Source organism: Geotrypetes seraphini, chromosome 8 (genome assembly GCF_902459505.1).
Source record: "Geotrypetes seraphini chromosome 8, aGeoSer1.1, whole genome shotgun sequence".
Classification (NCBI taxonomy): Eukaryota; Metazoa; Chordata; class Amphibia; order Gymnophiona; family Dermophiidae; genus Geotrypetes; species Geotrypetes seraphini.
This window is the reverse complement of record NC_047091.1, coordinates 143022673-143045814: the sequence shown is the minus strand read 5'-3', so window position 1 is coordinate 143045814 and position 23142 is coordinate 143022673. Positions and strand designations below refer to the sequence as shown.

At 43.5% G+C, this 23142-nt stretch overlaps 1 protein-coding gene across 3 annotated transcripts in view; it reads left to right on the top strand.

Moving 5' to 3' along the window:
- Positions 1 to 23142, top strand: part of SFSWAP (splicing factor SWAP) — a 292952-nt gene that overhangs the window by 199250 nt on the left and 70560 nt on the right. For all 3 annotated transcript variants that reach the window (XM_033954220.1, XM_033954221.1, XM_033954222.1), the window contains one exon: positions 20121 to 20383. In XM_033954220.1, the coding sequence (XP_033810111.1) occupies positions 20121 to 20383 (263 nt within the window). The remainder of the gene's footprint in view (positions 1 to 20120; positions 20384 to 23142) is intronic.

The window sequence follows — 23142 nt, the reverse complement described above, 5'->3', positions numbered from 1 at the left end:
ACCAGAATTAAACGCAATATTCCAGATAAGGTCGCACCCTGGAGCGATACAGGGGCATTATAGAAACATAGAAACATAGAAGATGATGGCAGAAAAGGGCCACAGCCCATCAAGTCTGCCCACTCCAACAACCCTACCCCCTTGAATTTACCCCCCTAGAGATCCCACATGTTTATCCCATTTCCTTTTAAAATCCTTCAAGCTGCTGGCCTGAATCACCTGAAGTGGAAGTTCATTCCAACGATCGACCACCCTTTCGGTGAAGAAGAACTTCCTGGTGTCGCCATGAAATTTCCCACCCCTGATTTTCAGCGGATGTCCTCTTGTGGCAGAGGGACCTTTAAAAAAGAAGATATCATCTTCCACCTCAATACGGCCGGTGATATATTTAAACGTCTCTATCATGTCTCCTCTCTCTCTACGTTCCTCGAGTGAATATAGCTGCAATTTATTCAGCCTTTCTTCATACGGGAGGACTTTGAGTCCCGAGACCATTCTGGTGGCCATTCTTTGAACCGACTCAACTCTCAGCACATCTTTTTGGTAATGTGGCCTCCAGAATTGTACACAATATTCCAGATGAGGCCTCACCATGGATCTGTACATACCATTCTTAGTCTTGTTAACCATCTCTTTGCTTTTTTGGCCGCCGCTGCACATTGGGTGGAAAGTTTTATCATATTATCTAAGACAGCGATGGCGAACCTATGGCACGCGTGCCAACTGTGGCACGCGAAGGCCTTGCAGCTGGCACGTGCAGGGCCGCCATCAGGGCAGTACTACCAGGGGGTGCACAGGAGAGAGAGCTGAACGGGGACGATGGGGGACCCGCAGGGTTAAATATAACTCGAGCCGCGAGGCTCGTCTTCTACTCCGACTGCCCTGCCGCTCACACAGCCGATCGGAAATCTTCCCCGACGTCAGCGCTGATGTCGGGGAAGATTTCCGATCGGCTATGTGTGCGCGGGGGGACAGGCAGGAAATAGAAGACAAGCCTACGCGGCTCGAGCTACATTTTGCTGAGAAAGTTGATAAGATGGGCTGGGAGACAAAAGGGGGAGGGAGTGCGTTTTGGACACAAGGCATGAACTTGGGAGAAAGGAAGGGAGGGAAAGAGATGCTGAGGTGGGGGAGGGAATGGGTTTTTGGACACAGAAGACATGGACTTGGGAGAGAGGAAGGGAGGGAAAGAGATGCTGAGGTGGGGGATGGAATGGGTTTTTGGACACAGAAAGCATGAACTTGGGAGAGAGGAAAGGAGGGAAAGAGATGCTGAGGTGGGGGAGGGAATGGGTTTTTGCACACAGAAGGCATGGACTTGGGAGAGAGGAAGGGAGGGAAAGAGATGCTGAGGTGGGGGAGGGAATGGGTTTTTGGACAAAGAAGGCATGAACTTGGGAGAGAGGAAGGGAGGGAAAGAGATGCTGAGGTGGGGGATAGAATGGGTTTTTGGACACAGAAAGCATGAATTGGGAGAGAGGAAAGGAGGGAAAGAGATGCTGAGGTGGGGGAGGGAATGGGTTTTTGCACACAGAAGGCATGGACTTGGGAGAGAGGAAGGGAGGGAAAGAGATGCTGAGGTGGGGGAGGGAATGGGTTTTTGGACAAAGAAGGCATGAACTTGGGAGAGAGGAAGGGAGGGAAAGAGATGCTGAGGTGGGGGATAGAATGGGTTTTTGGACACAGAAAGCATGAATTGGGAGAGAGGAAAGGAGGGAAAGAGATGCTGAGGTGGGGGAGGGAATGGGTTTTTGCACACAGAAGGCATGGACTTGGGAGAGAGGAAGGGAGGGAAAGAGATGCTGAGGTGTGGGAGGGAATGGGTTTTTGAACACAGAAGGCATGAACTTGGGAGAGAGGGAGGGAAAGAGATGCTGAGGTGGGGGAGGGAATAGGTTTTTGCACACAGAAGGCATGGACTTGGGAGAGAGGAAGGGAGGGAAAGAGATGCTGAGGTGGGGGATGGAATGGGTTTTTGGACACAGAAAGCATGAACTTGGGAGAGAGGAAAGGAGGGAAAGAGATGCTGAGGTGGGGGAGGGAATGGGTTTTTGGACACAGAAAGCATGAATTGGGAGAGAGGAAGGGAGGGAAAGAGATGCTGAAGTGGGGGAGGGAATGGGTTTTTGGACACAGAAGGCATGAACTTGGGAGAGAGGAAGGGAGGGAAAGAGATGCTGAGGTGGGGGATGGAATGGGTTTTTGGACACAGAAAGCATGAATTGGGAGAGAGGAAGGGAGGGAAAGAGATGCTGAGGTGGGGGATGGAATGGGTTTTTGGACACAGAAAGCATGAATTGGGAGAGAGGAAGGGAGGGAAAGAGATGCTGAGGTGGGGAATGGAATGGGTTTTTGGACACAGAAAGCATGAATTGGGAGAGAGGAAAGGAGGGAAAGAGATGCTGAGGTGGGGGAGGGAATGGGTTTTTGCACACAGAAGGCATGGACTTGGGAGAGAGGAAGGGAGGGAAAGAGATGCTGAGGTGGGGGAGGGAATGGGTTTTTGGACACAGAAGGCATGAACTTGGGAGAGAGGGAGGGAAAGAGATGCTGAGGTGGGGGAGGGAATGGGTTTTTGGACACAGAAGGCATGGACTTGGGAGAGAGGAAGGGAGGGAAAGAGATGCTGAGGTGGGGGATGGAATGGGTTTTTGGACACAGAAAGCATGAACTTGGGAGAGAGGAAAGGAGGGAAAGAGATGCTGAGGTGGGGGAGGAAATGGGTTTTTGCACACAGAAGGCATGGACTTGGGAGAGAGGAAGGGAGGGAAAGAGATGCTGAAGTGGGGGAGGGAATGGGTTTTTGCACACAGAAGGCATGGACTTGGGAGAGAGGAAGGGAGGGAAAGAGATGCTGAAGTGGGGGAGGGAATGGGTTTTTGGACACAGAAGGCATGAACTTGGGAGAGAGGAAGGGAGGGAAAGAGATGCTGAGGTGGGGGAGGGAATGGGTTTTTGGACACAGAAGGCATGAACTTGGGAGAGAGGGAGGGAAAGAGATGCTGAGGTGGGGGAGGGAATGGGTTTTTGGACACAGAAGGCATGGACTTGGGAGAGAGGAAGGGAGGGAAAGAGATGCTGAGGTGGGGGATGGAATGGGTTTTTGGACACAGAAAGCATGAACTTGGGAGAGAGGAAAGGAGGGAAAGAGATGCTGAGGTGGGGGAGGAAATGGGTTTTTGCACACAGAAGGCATGGACTTGGGAGAGAGGAAGGGAGGGAAAGAGATGCTGAAGTGGGGGAGGGAATGGGTTTTTGGACACAGAAGGCATGAACTTGGGAGAGAGGAAGGGAGGGAAAGAGATGCTGAGGTGGGGGATGGAATGGGTTTTTGGACACAGAAAGCATGAGTTGGGAGAGAGGAAGGGAGGGAGAGAGATGCTGAGGTGGGGGATGGAATGGGTTTTTGGACACAGAAAGCATGAATTGGGAGAGAGGAAGAGAGGGAAAGAGATGCTGAGGTGAGGGATGGAATGGGTTTTTGGACACAGAAAGCATGAATTGGGAGAGAGGAAAGGAGGGAAAGAGATGCTGAGGTGGGGGAGGGAATGGGTTTTTGCACACAGAAGGCATGGACTTGGGAGAGAGGAAGGGAGGGAAAGAGATGCTGAGGTGGGGAGGGAATGGGTTTTTGGACACAGAAGGCATGAACTTGGGAGAGAGGGAGGGAAAGAGATGCTGAGGTGGGGGATGGAATGGGTTTTTGGACACAGAAAGCATGAACTTGGGAGAGAGGAAAGGAGGGAAAGAGATGCTGAGGTGGGGGAGGGAATGGGTTTTTGCACACAGAAGGCATGGACTTGGGAGAGAGGAAGGGAGGGAAAGAGATGCTGAGGTGGGGGATGGAATGGGTTTTTGGACACAGAAAGCATGAATTGGGAGAGAGGAAGGGAGGGAAAGAGATGCTGAGGTGGGGGATGGAATGGGTTTTTGGACACAGAAAGCATGAATTGGGAGAGAGGAAAGGAGGGAAAGAGATGCTGAGGTGGGGGAGGGAATGGGTTTTTGCACACAGAAGGCATGGACTTGGGAGAGAGGAAGGGAGGGAAAGAGATGCTGAGGTGGGGAGGGAATGGGTTTTTGGACACAGAAGGCATGAACTTGGGAGAGAGGGAGGGAAAGAGATGCTGAGGTGGGGGAGGGAATGGGTTTTTGGACACAGAAGGCATGGACTTGGGAGAGAGGAAAGGAGGGAAAGAGATGCTGAGGTGGGGGAGGGAATGGGTTTTTGCACACAGAAGGCATGGACTTGGGAGAGAGGAAGGGAGGGAAAGAGATGCTGAGGTGGGGGATGGAATGGGTTTTTGGACACAGAAAGCATTAATTGGGAGAGAGGAAGGGAGGGAAAGAGATGCTGAGGTGGGGGATGGAATGGGTTTTTGGACACAGAAAGCATGAATTGGGAGAGAGGAAAGGAGGGAAAGAGATGCTGAGGTGGGGGAGGGAATGGGTTTTTGCACACAGAAGGCATGGACTTGGGAGAGAGGAAGGGAGGGAAAGAGATGCTGAGGTGGGGGATGGAATGGGTTTTTGGACACAGAAGGCATGGACTTGGGAGAGAGGAAGGGAGGGAAAGAGATGCTGAGGTGGGGGAGGGAATGGGTTTTTGCACACAAGGCATGGACTTGGGAGAGAAGAAGGGAGGGAAATAGATGCTGAGGTGGGGGAGGGAATGGTTTTTTTTGACACAAGGCATGTACTTGGGAGAGAGAAAGGGAGGGAAAGAGATGCTGAGGTGGGGGAGGGAATGTGTTTTTGGACACAGAAGGCAAGGACTTGGGAGAGAGGAAGGGAGGGAAAGAGATGGTTGTGTACACGGGGAATAGAAGAAAGGAGAATTTTTGGTCATAGGGAGGGAGTGAGGTACAGACAGTGGCATACCAAGGTGGGGGTGGGGGCGGTCTGCCCCGGTTTTACGCCCCAAGGGGGTGCACAGCTGGCCACCCTCCAGTGTTCTCCCTAGGCTGGCAAACTGCGTCTCTTTAGCCACTTGAGTGCCACCGCCGCCATTGGGAACAGGCTGGTGCCAAGTTCTCCCTGCTTTTCCCTGTGGGGCCGACCAACTCTCGCCACCCGCGTCAATTCTGATGTCGGAGAGGACGTTCTGGGCCAGCCAATCGCTACCTGGCTGGCCCAGAACGTCCTCTCCGATGTTAGAATTGACGTCGAGTGGCGAGAGTTGGTCGGCCCCGTGGGGAAGAGAAGCAGGGCGAACTCGGCGCCGGCCTGTTCCCGATAGCGGCAGTGGCAGCCTATTACCTAGTGGCGGTGGCAGCATTTTCCCAATGGTGGTGGCATAGGGGAGGGCAAGGAGAAAGAAAGAAAGGAGGGGACAGGGAGCCAAAAAAAAAGAAAGAGGACTGGGTGAAACAAAGAAAAATGGGGCACGGAGAGAGAGAGAAAGACAGACATACAGAATGAAAGAGGGTATGGAGAGAGAGAAAAAGAAAGAAGGGGGCAGGGTGAAACAAAGAAAAAGTTTGGGGAGGGAATGAGGTCTGGAGGAGAGAAAGCATACAGGAGGCTGAAAAAAGGGAAGAAATATTGGATGCACAGTCAGAAGAATAAAGTGCAGCCAGAGACTGATGAAATTACCAAAGGTAGGAAAATGATTTTATTTTCAATTTAGTGATCAAAATGTTTCCGTTTTGAGAATTTATATATGCTGTCTATATTTTGCACTATGGCCCCCTTTTACTAAACCGCAATAGCGTTTTTTAGCGCAGAGAGCCTATGAGCTTCAAGAGCAGCGTGGGGCATTCAGCGCAGGTCCCTGCGCTAAAAACCGCTATCGCGGTTTAGTAAAAAGGGAGGGGGTATATTTGTCTATTTTTGTATAGTTGTTACTGAGGTGACATTGCATAAAGTCATCTGCCTTGACCTCTTTGAAAACCCACGGAATATAAATGATAATTAACATTTTCTCTGCGTACAGCGTGCTTTGTGTTTTTAAAATTTTATTGTTGGTAGATCATTTTGACTTGGCCACAAAGGTAAGGGGGAGGGAGGGGAGCTGCTGAAAGAGTCTACCTTGACGTGGTTGCAGGCTTACAAATCTTTTGGTCAAAGAGTGCGGTGACAGAGAAAAGTATGTGTGTATTCGGCCCATGAATGAAATCATTAAAACATTATAAATTGCCAATAAATTGAAATGAAAACCAAAGGATTGTGAATCAAATTGATTCTCTGACAATACAAAGATTCCAACCTTTAAAAATGATGTTACATAGTTCAGGCAACTTTATAAAGAGTTTTTAGATACTAAAATCTTGTTATTAAGGTTTAATTGACGTGCTGGCACTTTGAGGAAATTCTTTGGTTTTGTGCGGCAGTTTGGGCGCTCGGGCTCAAAAAGGTTAGCCATCACTGATCTAAGATAACACCCAGATCCTTTTCTTGGACACTAATCCCCAGGTGGACCCTAACATCCAATAACTGTGCTTCAGGTTATTCTTCCAATGTGCATCACTTTGCATTTTCCATTTGGATGCCCAGTCTTCCAATTTCCTAAGGTCCGCCTGCAATTTTTCACAATCGGCATGCGTTTTAACAACTTTAAACAGTTTAGTGTCATTGCAAATTTAATTACCTCACTCGTCATTCCAATTGCCAGATCATTTATAAATAAGTTAAATAGCACCGGTCCTAGTACAGACCCCTGTGGCACTCCACTGTTTACTCTCTTCCACTGAGAAAAATTACCATTTAATCCTACCCTGTGTTTTCTATCCAATAACCAATTCCTAATCCACAACTCAACTTTACCACCTATCCCATGACACTTTAATTTTCTCTGGAGACTCTAGTGAGGAACTTTATCAAAAGCTTTCTGAAAATCTAGATACACTATATCAACCAGCTCACCTTTATCCACATGTTTATTCACACCTTCAAAGAAGTCAGACAAATTTGTGAAGCAAGATCTCCCTCGGCTGAATCCATGCTGACTCTGTCTCATTAAATCATGTTCCAGATTTTTTTTTTCCTGTATTTTTAGGCCATTACCTATCTGTTGGCTCAGTGAACAAAGTGACAAATGGAAAAATCATTTTTAGTAAATTTAGACTTTGAAATAGAGCATCTGTAATATATAAGTTGGATCATAGTATAATTACATTTTTTTTCTAGCATGTTTCTTTGGAAGCAAAGTTGTGAGGAAGATGCTAAGTAACACAATAATTTTTCTCTTTAGTTTCTTACTCTACAACATCTCTAAAATCCGACCATTCCTTTCTGAGCATACTGCTATCACTTCTTGCCTAGACTTCTGCAACCTTCTTCTCATTGGCCTTCCACTAAACCATCATGTTCTGTCTCCCCTTCAGTCTGTTCAGCACTCTGCTGCACATCTCATATTCCACCAATGTTGCTATGCCCACACAACACCTCTCCTCAAATCACTTCATTGGCTCCCTATCTGTTTCCACATACAGTTCAGACTTCTCTTACCGACCTTCAAGTGTATTCACTCCACAGCTCCTCAGTGTCTCTCATATCTCCCTATGCTTCGCTCCGGGAATGCCACTCATCGGGAAAGTATTTTCCTCTATGGCCAGCTCCAGACTTTGTCCCTTCTACTTTGCTGCACCATATACCTGGAACAAACTGCCTGACTTAGTACGTTAAGTTCTGCCCCTGGCAGTATTCAAATCCAGACTCAAAGCCCACTTTTTTGAAACTGCTTTTAATTTCAAACTCCAACCCACCTGCTAAGCACTCATACCCGTCTTACCATTCCCTCACCTGAACACTGTGTTTAGAGCACCTTTTTATCTAGTTTGTCTTAGTTTGTAAGCTTTTTTGAACAGGGATTCTCTCTTCCATGTTTTGGTGTACAGCACTGCATATGCCTGGTAAAGTTGTAGAAATAAGTATTTTAAAATTTATTTAATTTGTTATATTTTAATTTACCACTTGATATACTGCCATTCAAATCACACAGAATGACGGAACATTCCAATAATGGAGCCCTAAATATGCAGAACAGGATTGATGGATAAATTCAAGGCACTGTGCAGAAGAATTGGTCATGATTAGTTGATCCAAGTAATTTGGTTACATGGAATGTCTGGGAATAATCAGAACAAGAAGGGTGGGGACAGCAACAGCAGAGAGGCAGCTCTCAAAACAGCTTTAAGCCAACGTTCCTCCACCACTGCCCTCCTGAGAGCCGCCCTTGCTGCCACTGCCCTCCCTGGATTGCTGCCTTGCTGCTGCCTACCACTTGCCACCAACCCCACTGTGGTCCTATATATCCTTCCTCTCTCTAACTTTTCATAGCACTGCTGGCAGGCTAACTGGCTCTGGTCTCTTATAATTTTCTTCAGTCCCTGTTAAACCAAAACAGGAAATTACATCAGCTGTTCTGGTATTGAAGAGACTGGAGCCGACTAGCCTGCTAGCAGTGCTCTGCTTTAATTGCTAGCACTTATGGAGGAATGTGATTCAGGGAGCATCAGGAGAGGAGATAGCTTCTGATTTCATGTACCATCCCTTTAAGTTAACTGGGAGCATCAGGCAATGGCTATGATGCTCCCAATTTGCCAGGTACTTGTTACCTGGATCGGCCACTGTGGAAACAGGATACTAGGCCATGTGGGCCATTAGTCTGATGGCTGCTGTTATATTCTTAACCTGAAAATACTGTCAACTATTTTCAAGCCTGACATGGCTCATGGTGCTTATCTCAAGTAGCAATGTTCAGTTTACATATCAATGAGCTGTTTTGCATGCATTTTCATGCTTTACGTCTCATTATTATACCTGTGTTAGCGTAATACCATTGTTATACCATGCTTTATATCTCATTAACCTGTGTTAGGGTAATACAATGTGCTTTATTGCCCTTTAAAATGCATTAAGGGGCAATTAACACATATTATGGCTATAGCGTCCCATAATAATCCTATTAGGATTTAGCTGTTGGGGCTTCATTTAACCGAGTTTGGTGTTTAGAACATGGTTAAGAGGACTAGGTTAGGCTGCAAAACTACTATTAAATATCTTAAAATTATTTTGCCTTTGTTTTTATCATCAATCTGTAGTGCTTATTTTTAAATACCTTTATTGCAGGGTCTCAGAGTCCCTCCTTGAGGGCGCAATCCAGTCGGGTTGTGAGGATTTCCCTAATGAATATGCATGAGATCTATTTGCATGCACTGCTTTCAGTGCATATTCATTGGGGAAATCCTGAAAACCCGACTGGATTGCGGCCCTCAAGGAGGGACTTTGAGATCCCTACTTTGTATTAGTGTTTCTGTTGTAATTTTAAAATTTTTGTACATCGCTGTGTTCAGGGTGAAAAATGTAAGAAATTAAACTTGATGAGGTAAAGGAAATGGATAAAAGTTGTTTTGACCTTCCTGAGAGTAATTCTCCCCCCCCCCCCCAACCCACATACACACACACATACACTTTTTGCTCCTGGTTCATCAGTCATCTTGACTGAATGAAGACCTGAGCTCCTCTCAGAAAAAGATTGTTGCAGTTAAATATTGAGCTGGCAGTGTTTGATGGATCTGATGGAAGAATTGAGCAGCTCTAAATAGTGCCACCCAGGTCGCCTCTAGCTATCTTAGAAGATGAGGCAGAGCACCTGAAGAAAATTTATAAATTTGTGTTGGACACAAGTAGCCACTTATCGTGCCATCTGCAGAGTTTAGTTATATATCTTATCGCTGATGTAAGTGCATTCTACTCCTGGCCAAATGTGCAATGCTGAGCTGGAGCATAAAGTCTGCTCCTTAATTGTGATTGCACAGTCTCTGCAGCAGGTTAATCTGGCCACACAGCGTGATGATAAAAAGTGAATGTTCTGCCTAATCATATTCCCCAAATAGAAGAAGGTACTGTAAATTAACAGGAGAGGTCCATCAAGTTTGTTGGGAATATTTTGTTTGCCTCACTAGCACAGACTCCACAGTTTGCAACAAGAAAAATACCTCTGCACTAATAATGATTTTTGCACATTTAAACTACAAGAAAATTTTAGTATCAAAGAGAAAAAAGGCCTCAGGACCCCACCTTGAGCCATTGGTTCAGTTCCAACACCAGAAAGACATCATAAATAACATCATAGACTAAAGAAACTGCCTCAAAAATTAACTTATATTTTGTGAACACACTCTTTTGGTCCCTCTGATGGCGGCCAGCATTTTGCTTCATGCTGCATCAGGGCAAATAGGACCAAAGCATCTAAAAAATAAACACAATGTTACAAACAAACCTGCAAAAATCATACACAGTTCAAGCAGAGATGTCTTTACAGAAACTTACTCAAGTCAGAATGAAATTCACATGTTCACCGGCTTTGCAAAGATAGCTGCCCAAGCTCAAAACTCCATTTTATATCAGTGGTTGACATCATCACAAATACCATCCATTCGCCAATACTTCAATATCAAATGGTAGTTAAAGATACATCCTTCAAAAAAACCCACTGCCACCTTTTGCAACTCCATTGTTGATTCACATGTTTTACAAGTTTCACACCAGACAATAACTATGACATAATATCTTTACTAAAACTACAAAGGTTGGTCAATGTTGAGACCCCCTCGTGATCTTCCCAGCTGATCGTATTGAAGATCACAAGGGGGTCTCAACATTGAACAACCTTTGTAGTTTTTGTTGATATTCATTTTCCCGCTCAATTAGACTTATTTAATAAAACAGTCTACATAAATTGATTATAATATCTTTATTGACCTACCAGATAGTTTCTATACAGTTTTATGTACTCTGGAAAGAAGATAAATCTCCAGAATCCTAGTTGATGAGCATCATACCATGTGTGGAAATTATAAAACACATGAATCAACATTGGAGTTGCAAAAAGTTTTAGTTCATCCAATTATTAACAAGAAATTTATGTTGAAACATCAAATCACTTCATCAGAATATGTGGTGTACATGATTATGTGTCCGTGTCCTAAGTTGTATATGAGGCAAATCACGAAACAGTTTAGGAGAAGGATGGGTAAGAGTGGAACAATAATTAGTACAACCCTTCTTGGTGCAGGGTCATGTGTCCTCAATGTTAAAATGTTTTGTCATCAATCACATTCCAGAGTTAAAAGTATAGCACAGGAAATCGACTTACGCATCAGGGGCAGAAGTGGTTTCACTGTTTAACAACAAAGAACCTCAGGGTTTGAATGCCAAAATTCAATGGCAGTGGATTTTTTTCTGAAGGATGTATCTTTAACTGTCATTTCATCTTTGAAGTATTGGCGAATGGATGGCGTTTGTGATGACATCAACCGCTGATGCAAAATGAAGTTTTGAGCTAGGACAGCCATCTTTGCAGAGCCAGAAGGCATGTGAATTTCATAACATAACACTCCATTTGTATACCGCAAACATCTCGCAGTTCTATGCAGTTAACATAGAGAGAACTGTGCATTCAAAGACTAGCAATGGAAACATACACTACATCCCCATTATTCCCCCAATACCGTTTTTAATATAGTATTAGATAATTCTGCGCATATGTCAGCGAGGACACTCCTGAAAGTGGAATGTTAGATATGAGAAAATGTGAAGAGGAATATCATCATGTTAATACTCAAAGTCTTCCTTTTCAGTTGCTGGTCCAGTTATGTGGAATTCTGTGCATGGGAATTTGCACCTATATGGTAATGTTTTTTAGGTTTAGGAAATTGTTACAAAACCTATTTTTTTTTGTCCAGGCATTTTATTGAACATATAAGATCTGTGAATTTAGGGAGGAGTTTGTTTTATTTATTATACTTTACTTATTAGTTTGACTAAATCTATATTAGCATTAAAGAATACTGAACCTTTGATGTCCATGGCCCTGCAGGGTAATAAAGTGCTAGGAAATTCTTCAACAATGGGTTGTGGTCTACTCCTGCAGCATACCTTAGATGGGCAGATTTGTTGTACAGCATACCATTTTTTTTAACAATATCATATTCGGACCATCTCACATTTCATTCACATCTTTTTTTAAACATTGGTATTTCCACACTGAAAATAGTCTAGTTAAATGAAAAAGGGGAAAAAACATAAAATGGTGAAGCAAATTGCTTTTGAGCAGTGTTTTTTTAACTCAGTGCCTAGGACATCCCAGCCAGATTTTCAGAATCTCTACATGAGAGAGATTTGCATACAGTGGAGGCAGTGCATGCAGACTTGTCTTATGTATATTCATTGTAAATGTCTTGAAAATCTGGTTGGATGTGTCCTGAGTATTAAAGAATGACACTACAGTGGGTTTTCTTAGAGTTAGAGGAGGAGTAGGTTTTGTTACTTCTTTTTGCTTTTAACACATCTGAACAGCGCTCCACAGTTAAGAAAAAATGGTCTAAATGAAGCACTGCTTCCCCAGAGGAAAGGGAAACAATATCTTAGTATGTAGGTATCAAAGCAATTTGTATGGGGGAGGCTAATACTTAAATCAGTGGCAGACATACCTGTCAAAAATGGTGGGGTACTTTTATATTGCTTATATTTCCAAAAGGCATCACAAAACCTGCTCTCGACACTACCTCCCAAAACCTGAAAAACTTCTTGGGTCTCCCATAATCCCTCAGCTTATTTCAGGACAAGCCAAAACTACACTGGCTCAGTCCAAAATTCGAACACCTGCCCACACTTTTCGCACTACCCACAGGCAATACACTGCAGCTCGAATTCTCATGCAAGGTCCTTGGTATCACTATCGATTCCTCTCGCTCCCTCAATGACCACCTCAACTCCTTGGCAAAATCATGCTTTTTCAGCCTTCACATGCTGAGGAAAGCTAGATCCTACTTCAGCCAATAACACCTTGCCATCCTTGTCCAATCCATCATCCTCTCCAAACTAGATTACTGCAACGCCATCTACTTAAATCTATCAAAAAAAGTATTCTAAGACTCCAGCTAATCCAGAATACTGCAGCCAAACTGATCTTCTCAAAACGCAAATCTGACCATGCCTCCTCACTCCTTGCCAAACTTCACTGGCTCCCAATAATCTCCAGAATCCATTTCAAATGTTCCTGCCTGGCTTTCAAGATCATTCACGGAATCCTCCTCCTCTTATCCCACTGTCTTTCAACTCCTCCAGTCCCGACTCCTCCAGAACTGCCCAAAGGCATAAACTAGCCTTCCCCTCTCCACGCGGCATTCACTATGCAGGCAAACTGGGAAAATCCCTTCTCTTCAAAATCACAGGTCTGTGGAACGACCTCACCACCCCGTTGCGGAACCTGAGCTCCCTTCAGTTATTCCGCAAACAACTGAAAACCTGGCTTTTCAGCAAATTGTAACTCTATCCTTCCCCCCTTTCTCTCCCCCCTTCTACACATAAGTTCATGTAATCCTTTTTCTTCTTCTCTACCCACTATTTTAAGTTCTTGTAAACCGTGTTGAGCTCCATACTCATGGAGATGATGCGGTATATAAATTTAAGGTTTAGATTAGATTAGATTAGATTTAGAGGCAGGAGCATTGCCTAATAGTTCCTGCCAGTCTGGCCATGTTCAAAATGGCATAAAACTCAATTATCCCTGCCTCTCTCTATTCCATGCATCTGCTTTAAGTGTGCTTAAGGGATGTGGTGCATGCTCATTATAAATTTCTTACTCTTTCCCTACAGCAGGGGTGTTAAACTCAATCACATAAGGGGCCGAAATCCCATGGTCGCCAAATTTTATTAAGATACTTAGGGGGTCCTTTAATTAAGGTGCGCTAACCAATTTAGCGTGCGCTAAAGGTTAGCGCATGCTAAATGCTAAGGCATCCATTATATTCCTATGAGCATCTATCTCTAATGACGCAACTTCCTGTTTTCGCCCTGGTGGACCATAGCAGACAGAAAGCGGAAGGTGAGCTGTGGACAACGTTGCTGAAACACTGCAGAGGGCGGCAAATTTTTCAGCATGACAGCGACATCGGACCGGCACGGGAAGGAAGACATGCTGGACCTCAAGAAGGGGAAGTTCCGAGAGAACTGCCGCGGACCACATAAAATGGCAACTGGGCCTTGTGTTTGACATATGCGCCCTACTGCATAAGAGAGCAGCTGGTACAAATGCAGTAAACTGCCTTTTATTTGTATAGTATATTGATATAGATTTAGACATGCATCTTGTTTGTTTTCACTCCTCCCAAAAACACTTTTGACTTCCATGCCCTCACATGTAAATTGGTATTATAGTTGTCATTTTTTTTTTTTTTTACTAGTAGTTCAGATGATTTCCAACAAGCAGTAGTTAATATTGAACAGTTTTGCTGAGAGCAAGTTTAAAAATATTTCTTTTCATAGTTTTTAGCAGATAATTGGATATGAATTGCAGTTCAAAATCCTTCTTATCTGTATAGTTAAATGATTAATTCAGTATGATGCTATTGAGAAATAGCTCTCTGTAAACAAGAAATATAAATCTGTTTAGCATGTAGCTCTCTAGTTAAACAAATGGGCCTCATCTTTTATCTCATTAGGAGAGAACTATGTATACAGTGGATCCCCCACTACAGAAATGGAGCAATAACACCTAGAGTGCCTTTCAGTTTAATTCTGCATGGCACAATAATTAAGAATCCAACTTGGGTATTTTGGAGCTGCACCCATTTGGTAGCTTGGTTTTCGTATGTGTAAAACTACTGAACAGGGTGTGAGCTTGTTGTAGGCTGTCATTTTCTCAAACCCAAGAACACTGACTTTTTAAATTACTACTTTTTTTCAGTTTTCTTGAATCCTATTTTTAGCCTTAGACAAGCAGGCAGCATATTCTCACAAATAGTGTGACGTCATCCACGGAGCCCCGGTACAAACAGTGAAAAATGTAGTATCACTTTAAGCTTTAGCAAACTTTTTAGACTGTCCGCACCGTTCATGCACAAGTGTCTTCTCACCCGAAGCCAGCTCATGAATTGTCAGTTTTTCATTTACTGCGGAGTGAAGACATATCTCTTTTTTTCTCCGTCAAGTTGCTTATATTTTTTATAAACTTTTTCAATTTGTTCTCTCTATACTTTTATTTTGGAAAAATAAGTAAAGTAGAAACCTAAAAAGAAAAAGTAACTTTGGACTTCAGTTGGTGTGCACAAGGGCCAAGTTTATTAAAATTTTGATAAACCGCCTTGTCAGAATTCAAAGCGGTTTTACAGAAATTAAAACTATAAAAATACAATACAAGGGCCATGAAACGAAGACATACGAATATACTGGACATACTGGAACAAAAGGAGATAGGAAGGAACTACAATGTTTGGATAGAAAAGAATGGATAACAGGAAAAACACAAGGAGGGGGAAGCGCAATAAAAAGCCCGAATTGCCGAGCTAACAAGGAATTAAAACATCCTTAAAAGAACGATCAAACCTCAAAAGGTGGACCCTTATTCAGCTCCGATCTCACTAATTCTCTTCTTTCTTCAGGCTAGTTTGGATACAGGCCTTATTGTGGCTTCTCTTCGAGTCCATGTGGCCAGATCCTGAAAGCGTCGGTCTTCTTTGGTGTCTCATCCTAAGGTTGCTAGACTCTTGAAGGGAGCTCTTTGGGTCCGACCACCGGTTAATCACCTTTTCCCTTCCCAGGACCTTAACTGGGTATTGTCTAGCCTTGCTAGGGCGTCTTTTGAGCCCCTTTAGAAACATAGAAGATGACGGCAGATAAGGGCCGAAGCCCTTCAGGTTTGCCCACTCTACTGATGCACCCCCAAGTCTACTATCCTAGGGATCCCACTCCTGGTGACAGATTCCCTTGGCTTAACCCTCTAAGGGATCCCACATGGGCATCCCATTTGCTCTTAAATTCTTGTACGCTGTTTGCCTCGATCACCTGCACCGGGAGCTCGTTCCAAGGATCAACCACTCTTTCGGTGAAGAAATATTTCCTGGTGTCGCCATGAAATTTCCCGCCCCTGAGTTTGAGTAGATGCCCTCTTGTGGCTGAGGGTCCTTTGAGAAAGAGAATCTCTTCTTCCATCTTAATAAACTTAAACGTCTCAATCATGTCTCCTCTCTCCCTACGTTCCTCGAGTGAGTACAGCCACTACCTCTTGGACTTGATGCTCAAGACCATTTTTCTGGTCACCATTACTTGGGTGCATCGGGTGTTGGTACTGAGGGCTTGGTCTGGCAGGGACTCTTTCTTCCGTGCTTCCTTTTGGATGGTTCCTTCCTGCTTGCTGAACATGATTTTAGTTTTCCTAGTCAGTCAGGATGTGTGTTTGCCTGACTTTCAGCCGATAGGTTCCCAGGCACAGAATCGCCTGTTGAAGAAACTGGGTGTGCGCAGAATTCTTCTGTGTTACTTGGAGGTCACCAACGAGTTTTGTCTCTTTGACCATTTGTGCTGACTCATTCTGTTCAAAACTACACAGGAGGAAAATAACTTCAAAAATCAAACAGCGTGAAAAAAATTCAAGAAAATAAACAAAAAACACGCTAGTGTAATTGCTGTAATTACTTAAAAGTCCTCTTGGAACTCCGTATTCCTTATACTTTAATCAGTGGATAGATTGTGCTCAGAGACATGGAGGAAAAAAAGGACAGAAAGTCCCCAGAAAACCTCACCACCCAATCATTGCAAAACTTCCACCTTAACACACTTTTATATGTGCATGACTTGAAAGATTGTATTATTGAAAAAGCACTTATCTTAAATGTATAGTTCTTTGGCCTCGACGTGCCACGTTTCAAAATTTCTTCAGGAAGCCAAATGACAGCAGATATCGGAAGTTCACTGAAAGCTGAATTGCAAGCTAGACCAGAGACTGACACCCATTCTGGAAGATTTAAAAGAGTCTTTCGCTATTACCATTTGGCTTTCTGAAGAAATTTTGAAACGTGGCATGTCGAGGCCAAAGAACTATACATAAAAGATAAGTGCTTTTTCAATAATACAATCCTTCAAGTCATGCACATATAAAAGTGTGTTAAGGTGGAAGTTTTGCAATGATTGGGTGGTGAGGTTTTTTGGGGACTTTCTTTCCCTTTTTTCCTCCATGTCTCTGAGCACAATCTATCCATTGATTAAAGTATAAGGAATATGGAGTTCCAAGAGGACTTTTAAGAAATTACAGCAATTACACTAGCGTGTTTTTTGTTTATTTTATTTTTTCGATTCATTTTGTTCAGCAGGGTGCTCCCACTTCCAAGGCCACGATTTCCAGATGGCTCGTCAACTCACATTCTTGCAGGGACATAGTCTCATTCGTTTCCCCACCGGCTAGAGGATGCAAATATAAGAGATACCATCAACAACTTCTATCGTATCAAGCAGCCTTATGGGGCAAAGACTTAGAAAAACTAATTACACACACAAACAACTATGGTGAATTTAGAAAACACCTAAAAGCATTCCTGTTCTCGAAATACCTAGGTAATGATTCAGGACAATAGCCCCCTTCGTAATCCCACCCAGATCTGATCTTGTAAACTGTTAACCTCTGATCTCTAACTATGATTGCTCCATTCAATTTATGGAATTTCTCTAATTCATTGTAAATCGCACGGAACTTCACGGTCCTGCAGTATATAAACTGTTGCTATTATTATCACTGTTGTTACTATCAGATGTTCTCAACTATACTCTGTAAGTCGCTGTCTGTACAGTTTCTCTTCGTTGTGAACCGCCTAGAAGTCGCAAGATTGTTGGCGGTATATAAGAATAAAGTTATTATTTTTATCATGTGCCCGTCAAGGCGCATTCTGCCAGAAGTGTGTCCTCTTTGGAGATTTGCCGGCCAGCAACGTGGTCTTCTGTTCACACATTTGCCAAGTTCTACAGAGTGGACATGGCAGCAACACAGGACTCCGCCTTTGGGTCCTCGGTCTTATGGGTCGACGCTACAAGTCCACCCTAGCTTTTGGGGGCCTGCTTTTGTACGTCCCTACTTTCTAGAATGTCTCACCTATTCCACTGGAAAAAGAGATTATGTACTTACCCTGGTAAGCTCTTTTCCAGTAGATAGGTGAGACATTCTAGACTCCTGCCCAGTATTTACTGCACCTGCGTAAAGTTTTCAGTCTGTTTATGCTTCTCCAAGCTATTTCTTGAATGCCTGTCAGCCCTTGAGAGCTGGAAAGAATTTGTATATACGTTTCCATTTATTGGGGAGTGGTTTCTCAGCTTCTTTGAAGCCAGTGTAGGCATTTCACTTTAATGTTGTTTGAATTCTTGAGCAGAACAGTTGATTTGAGCCTGTTGCTATAGGTACCTCTAATTCACATGTTCTGGGTTGCTCTCCTTGCTTGGTACTAACTCAATCACATAAGGGTCTGAAATCTAAAACATAGGCTAAGTCGCGGGCCAAATTTTTTATTAAGATACTTAGGAGCCTTTTATTAAGGTACGCTAACCGATTTACCATGCGCTAAATGCGCACCTTAATAAAAGGATCCCTTAGTCTTAGTAGAAGTATAAGGTTACAACCTCTCTAACCCCACCCCGGCTCTGTGATGTAAACAAAATAAATAAAAAAGAGTTTTCCTCTCTCTTTTAGGTTCTAGTTCACACTTGCTGTCTAACACCAGCTCTGGCAGGATACACATTTCAAATCTGACATATTGTAATCACAAAACAGCAAATAAAATGATTTTTTTCTACCTTTTGTTGTCTGTCTGTCTGTTAACTTGCTCACCAGGGTCTCCTGCCCAATTAATGTTTTCTTCTTTCTCCATGCTCACCATCCTCACCAGTACTGGGCAGACTTGCACGGTCTATATATGGCCGTTTGAGGGAGGATGGGCTGGAAAGGGCTTAAATGGCTGGGAGGGTGTAGATGGGCTGGAGTAGGTTTTGACAGAGATTTCGGCAGTTGGAACCCAAGCACAGTACCGGGTAGAGCTTTAGATTCTTGCCTAGAAATAGCTAAGAAGAAAAAAAATTAAATTGAATCAGGTTGGGCCAGAGTTTGATATGTCTGCTGTAGAGGGTACTAAACTGCACAGTGAAGTACTATAGAGACAGAGTAAAAAATCTGGAGTGAATTCCTTCTGCAACCATGTGATTAAAGGAAAATAACCCTACTGTATAGAATGTCTCACCTATTTACTGGAAAAGAGTTTACCAGGGTAAATACATAAACTCTCTTTTTCCAGGGGACTAGAAAATACAACCGTAGCTAATGTGTGTAAAGTTACAGATAAGCAGAGTGGGAAACTGCTTATGGACCTTTGCAGTGAAAAAGTAAACTTTAGTGGCCTCTCCTGCCAAGGCTATGTCAATGCAGGATGGACCTGTTGGTTGGTGTGTCATCAGGAGATGAGAAGAGGTAGCCTGTGATATAAATCTGCCGCAGACAGTTTTAAACAGATAGAAAAATTCCTTCTAATACCAAGCTATTTTTCGAAATCTTGATTACTGATTTTATTCTTAGTTACTATTCTTTTTGTATATATTTTTTTTCTTGTGCTACATTTGCTTCTATTTTCTCTCTGGTCTTGGTGGGATAGTCTTTGAAATCTGATTGCATAGCTAGTGTGGTTGAAAGAAAACATAAATGCATCAGATTACTACATTTAAACTATCATTTGAGCTATTAACATTGGCTCTGACGTGTGTCTTCAGTTAGGGGTTCTCTTACTATAAGGATCCTGATAAGCACTTTAATAAGCTGAGTTCAGTTTGAAAAACATGGAATGAAGGCAAGCATCAAAATAAAACATTTTTTTAATCTTATGTTGCTAAGGAATACTATAAAGATAGCAGGTAGAAAGACCAATCTGAAAGTATGGCACCTTCGCAAAATGATACTTCCTCTGTATTGAAGATGCAGTGAGTAGTTGATAGCTTCCATTGTTCTTGCAGCATCTTTAGTAGATCAGATGCATTGAGTGTTGAAAGACTGTAAGAAATTCTTATAACTTGAGTGGCCTTGCTTAAAACAGTGTGTGTAATATATTTAAAAATTCTGTACTAGACAGACCTTAAACTGTGAACTTTTTGTAAACCTCCTTTTTATTCCTCCCTTCTTTTATGTGCAGGCCCACAATATAGCTCCAGTTTGTGCTGTCCTGTAAATCTAAAGTTTTTGAGGAAAGAGCAAAAGAATGCTATTCAATGAAGAGCTTATGCCAAATCAATTTCTTTGTATTAAATATTGAATATGTCCACATTTAAGCATTTCTAGTTATAGTCAACAATCTTATTTTTCTTCTTAGGCTGTAAGCAGCATGACATATACATTTGGAGATGCTTTACCCACTTCTGATTTCATCAAACCAATTGTAAAGCCTTCAAGCAAAAGCAAAAGTAAAGAACCTCCACGAGAAGAAGAAAAAGAAAAGAAAAAGAAGAAGCACAAAAAAAGGTCACGGTCTCGAACACCTACAAAGCACCATTCTGCTTCCAAACCCAGGTCAAGGTCCCACCCAAAAGCAAAGCATTCACTTCCCAGTGCCTACAGAACCGTCAGACGCTCAAGGTGAGCAGAGACCTGAGGGTGTGAATCATTTTGTTTGTTTCAGTGGCGTAGCCAGACCCAGTATTTTGGATGGACCCACAGTTAACTTACATGCCCCCCCAAGAGATATGAAATAAATACAGGTTTGTATACCTATCCAGCATCTCTCCTCACACCTCTGTGTCCTTCCTGCATCTGCTTTCCTATCTCCAAACCCCATCCCTACCCTGGTGTAACTTACAGGAATCTCCAGCGCAAGCAGCGATTCATTTCATGTGCCGGCCCCCTAGGCTTCCATCTGCCATGTCCCAGAGGACAGGAAACGGGAAATAACATCAGCGAGGGCAAGACATGGAGCCTGGGTGACTGGCGCTTGGAGAAGAAATGAATCGTTGCTTGTTCCAGGGATGCCCATAAGATACACCAGGGAGGGACGGCTTTTGGAGATAGGTCAGATGTCAGGAAACTAAGGAGTTGAGAAGAAGATAGGGCAGTATGCTACTGTCGCTGGGTGGGCCTGCACCCAACCATAGCTATGCCTCTGATTTGTCTGATGCTTTAAGGCCATCGTCTTAAAACTAATGGTACTTCGCAGGGAAGCAGACAATAAGGAAGTCAGGCTCCAAATCCCACTAGTGCCCCCCCTCTTCCCCCCCCGTTATTCTAGAGGTCATTCACACTTAATTGCCTCAGTTAGCAGTTAGCTCCTTGCTCAAGGTGAGTTGCATAATCAACTGTATTTGATTGTTTAACTCACTTTGATTTCAGATTAGAAAAAAATACACACCAAGATAACCAATTTTCCCCAAAAAAGGAGAAAAAAAAAAAAAGGTTGACTCGAATATAAACCGGGGGAAGGGGTGTTATATTCAAATGCCCTAACTTGCACCCAGCCCTCCTTTTCTCCCTCCTTTCTTCATTCCCTTCCTACTCAGTCCCCGATGCCCACTACAGGCCAGCCTGAAGCCCTGGTGTTCCAACAGTGAACCAGGACAGGAGCAATCCCTCCCACAACATGTCCCAGCCAACTCTAAACCATCTTGCCTCTCTGACCCCTGCAGATCTTACCATTAAAGCCTTGGTGGTCTAGTGGTGAAGCAGGGCAGGAACAATCTTCCTACGCTCCTGCCCCATGAGAGTCATGATCAAAAATGCCTGCTGTGAGTTCCTGTTGCAGTCTCGCCCTCATGGGGCAGGAGCTTAGGAAGATTGTTCTTGCTCTACTTTACCACTAAACTACCAGAGCTTTAAAGGATAAGGTCTGCAGGGGTCAGGGAAGAGGAGGATTGGTTTAGATTTGGCCAGGACAGGATGCGGGAAGGATCGTTCCTGTCCTGGCTCACCACTGGACCACCAGGGCTTCAGGCAGGCCCACAGGAGGTTTGCAAGAGGTCTAGGTGGGGGCGGAGGGCAGGTGCAGACCAGAGGACTCAAATGTAAACCGAGACACCATTTTTGGACCATTTTTATACCCCCAAATCTTGGTTTATATTCAAGTATACTGTATACAGTAGTAAAATCTAGAATCCAAAATCTGTATGTATGGATAGGAGTGGATGGATGACAGACCTTATACCTTAAATATGTAGTTAATTGCTTTTTTAGTGAAGAATTATGCATTGGAACAAATAAGGTGGCTATATTTTCATCTTATGTAAAATGCTTGCTAGAAAACTGAAACATAAAAGTATCTATTGCATAACTCCCTCATTTTCTATCCTGTTCAGTCAGTGATATTGTCTTTTTGTGCTCTAGTTTGTCATAGTTTCAGTGCTGCTAGAATCAAGTAAGAGGTACATGTTGTTCAGGTGAATGAGTATCTGTCTGTGGGCAGAGTGAATTCTGTTAATCTCTGATGACCGTTGCTCTCCTTTTGGATAAAATAAGTGCATGGTCTCTAGCAGGGCTGTGGAGTCAGAGTCGAGGAGTCGGAGGAAATTTCGGGTACCTGGAGTCGGAGTCAGTAGTACTAAAAACTGAGGAGTCGGAGTCGGAACATTTATCTTCCGACTCCATTTTTGAACTTGACATACCAATCACGAGCGATTCTTTCAGCTATAGCACCCACTATATACACAGCACAAATGTTACAAGCAGCTTCTGCGGCCTTAGAACCTTGATTAAAAGCAAAAAGAAGGTGGTGTTGAAAATGCTCATTTCTCTCAACTTGACATTCCATTTTAACGATCTGAAAATTAACCAGTGTGGAGTCAGAGTCAAGGAGTCGGAGAAAATTTCGGGTACCTAGAGTCGGAGTCGGAGTCTGAAGTACAAAAAACTGAGGAGTCGGAGTCGGAACATTTATCTACTGACTCCACAGCCCTGGTCTCTAGCAGGAACTGAGAGCAATCCCTTGTGGACTTTTTAACTGAAACTAAGAACCCATACAATATTGAGGTATTAACTGCCTGCTATCGCCAGACCCCAGGGATGCAATTACAGTATAATAATTGACAAGAAAGTATTAAACCTGCTAAAATAAATCCCTTTGCTTTCTGCTACTCTAAATATCTTATCATAACAAATATTTGTATTGTATGCAGAACATCTTGTGAACATCTGCTTTTGTCACAGTTGCTGTTAAAAGTTTTGGTGTCTGGAGACCAGAGATACAGCCACGGGAGGATCTAGATGGGCCTGGTTCACCCACCCTGCTGCAGAGGTCTTTAAGACCATTGTTGGGGGAGCAGGCTGGACTTCTGCGGTCCCTGCATCCCCCTTCTTTCAATCTCTGGCTTCAACAGGTCAGCAACAGTGATTCCTGCAGGCTCAATGGATCT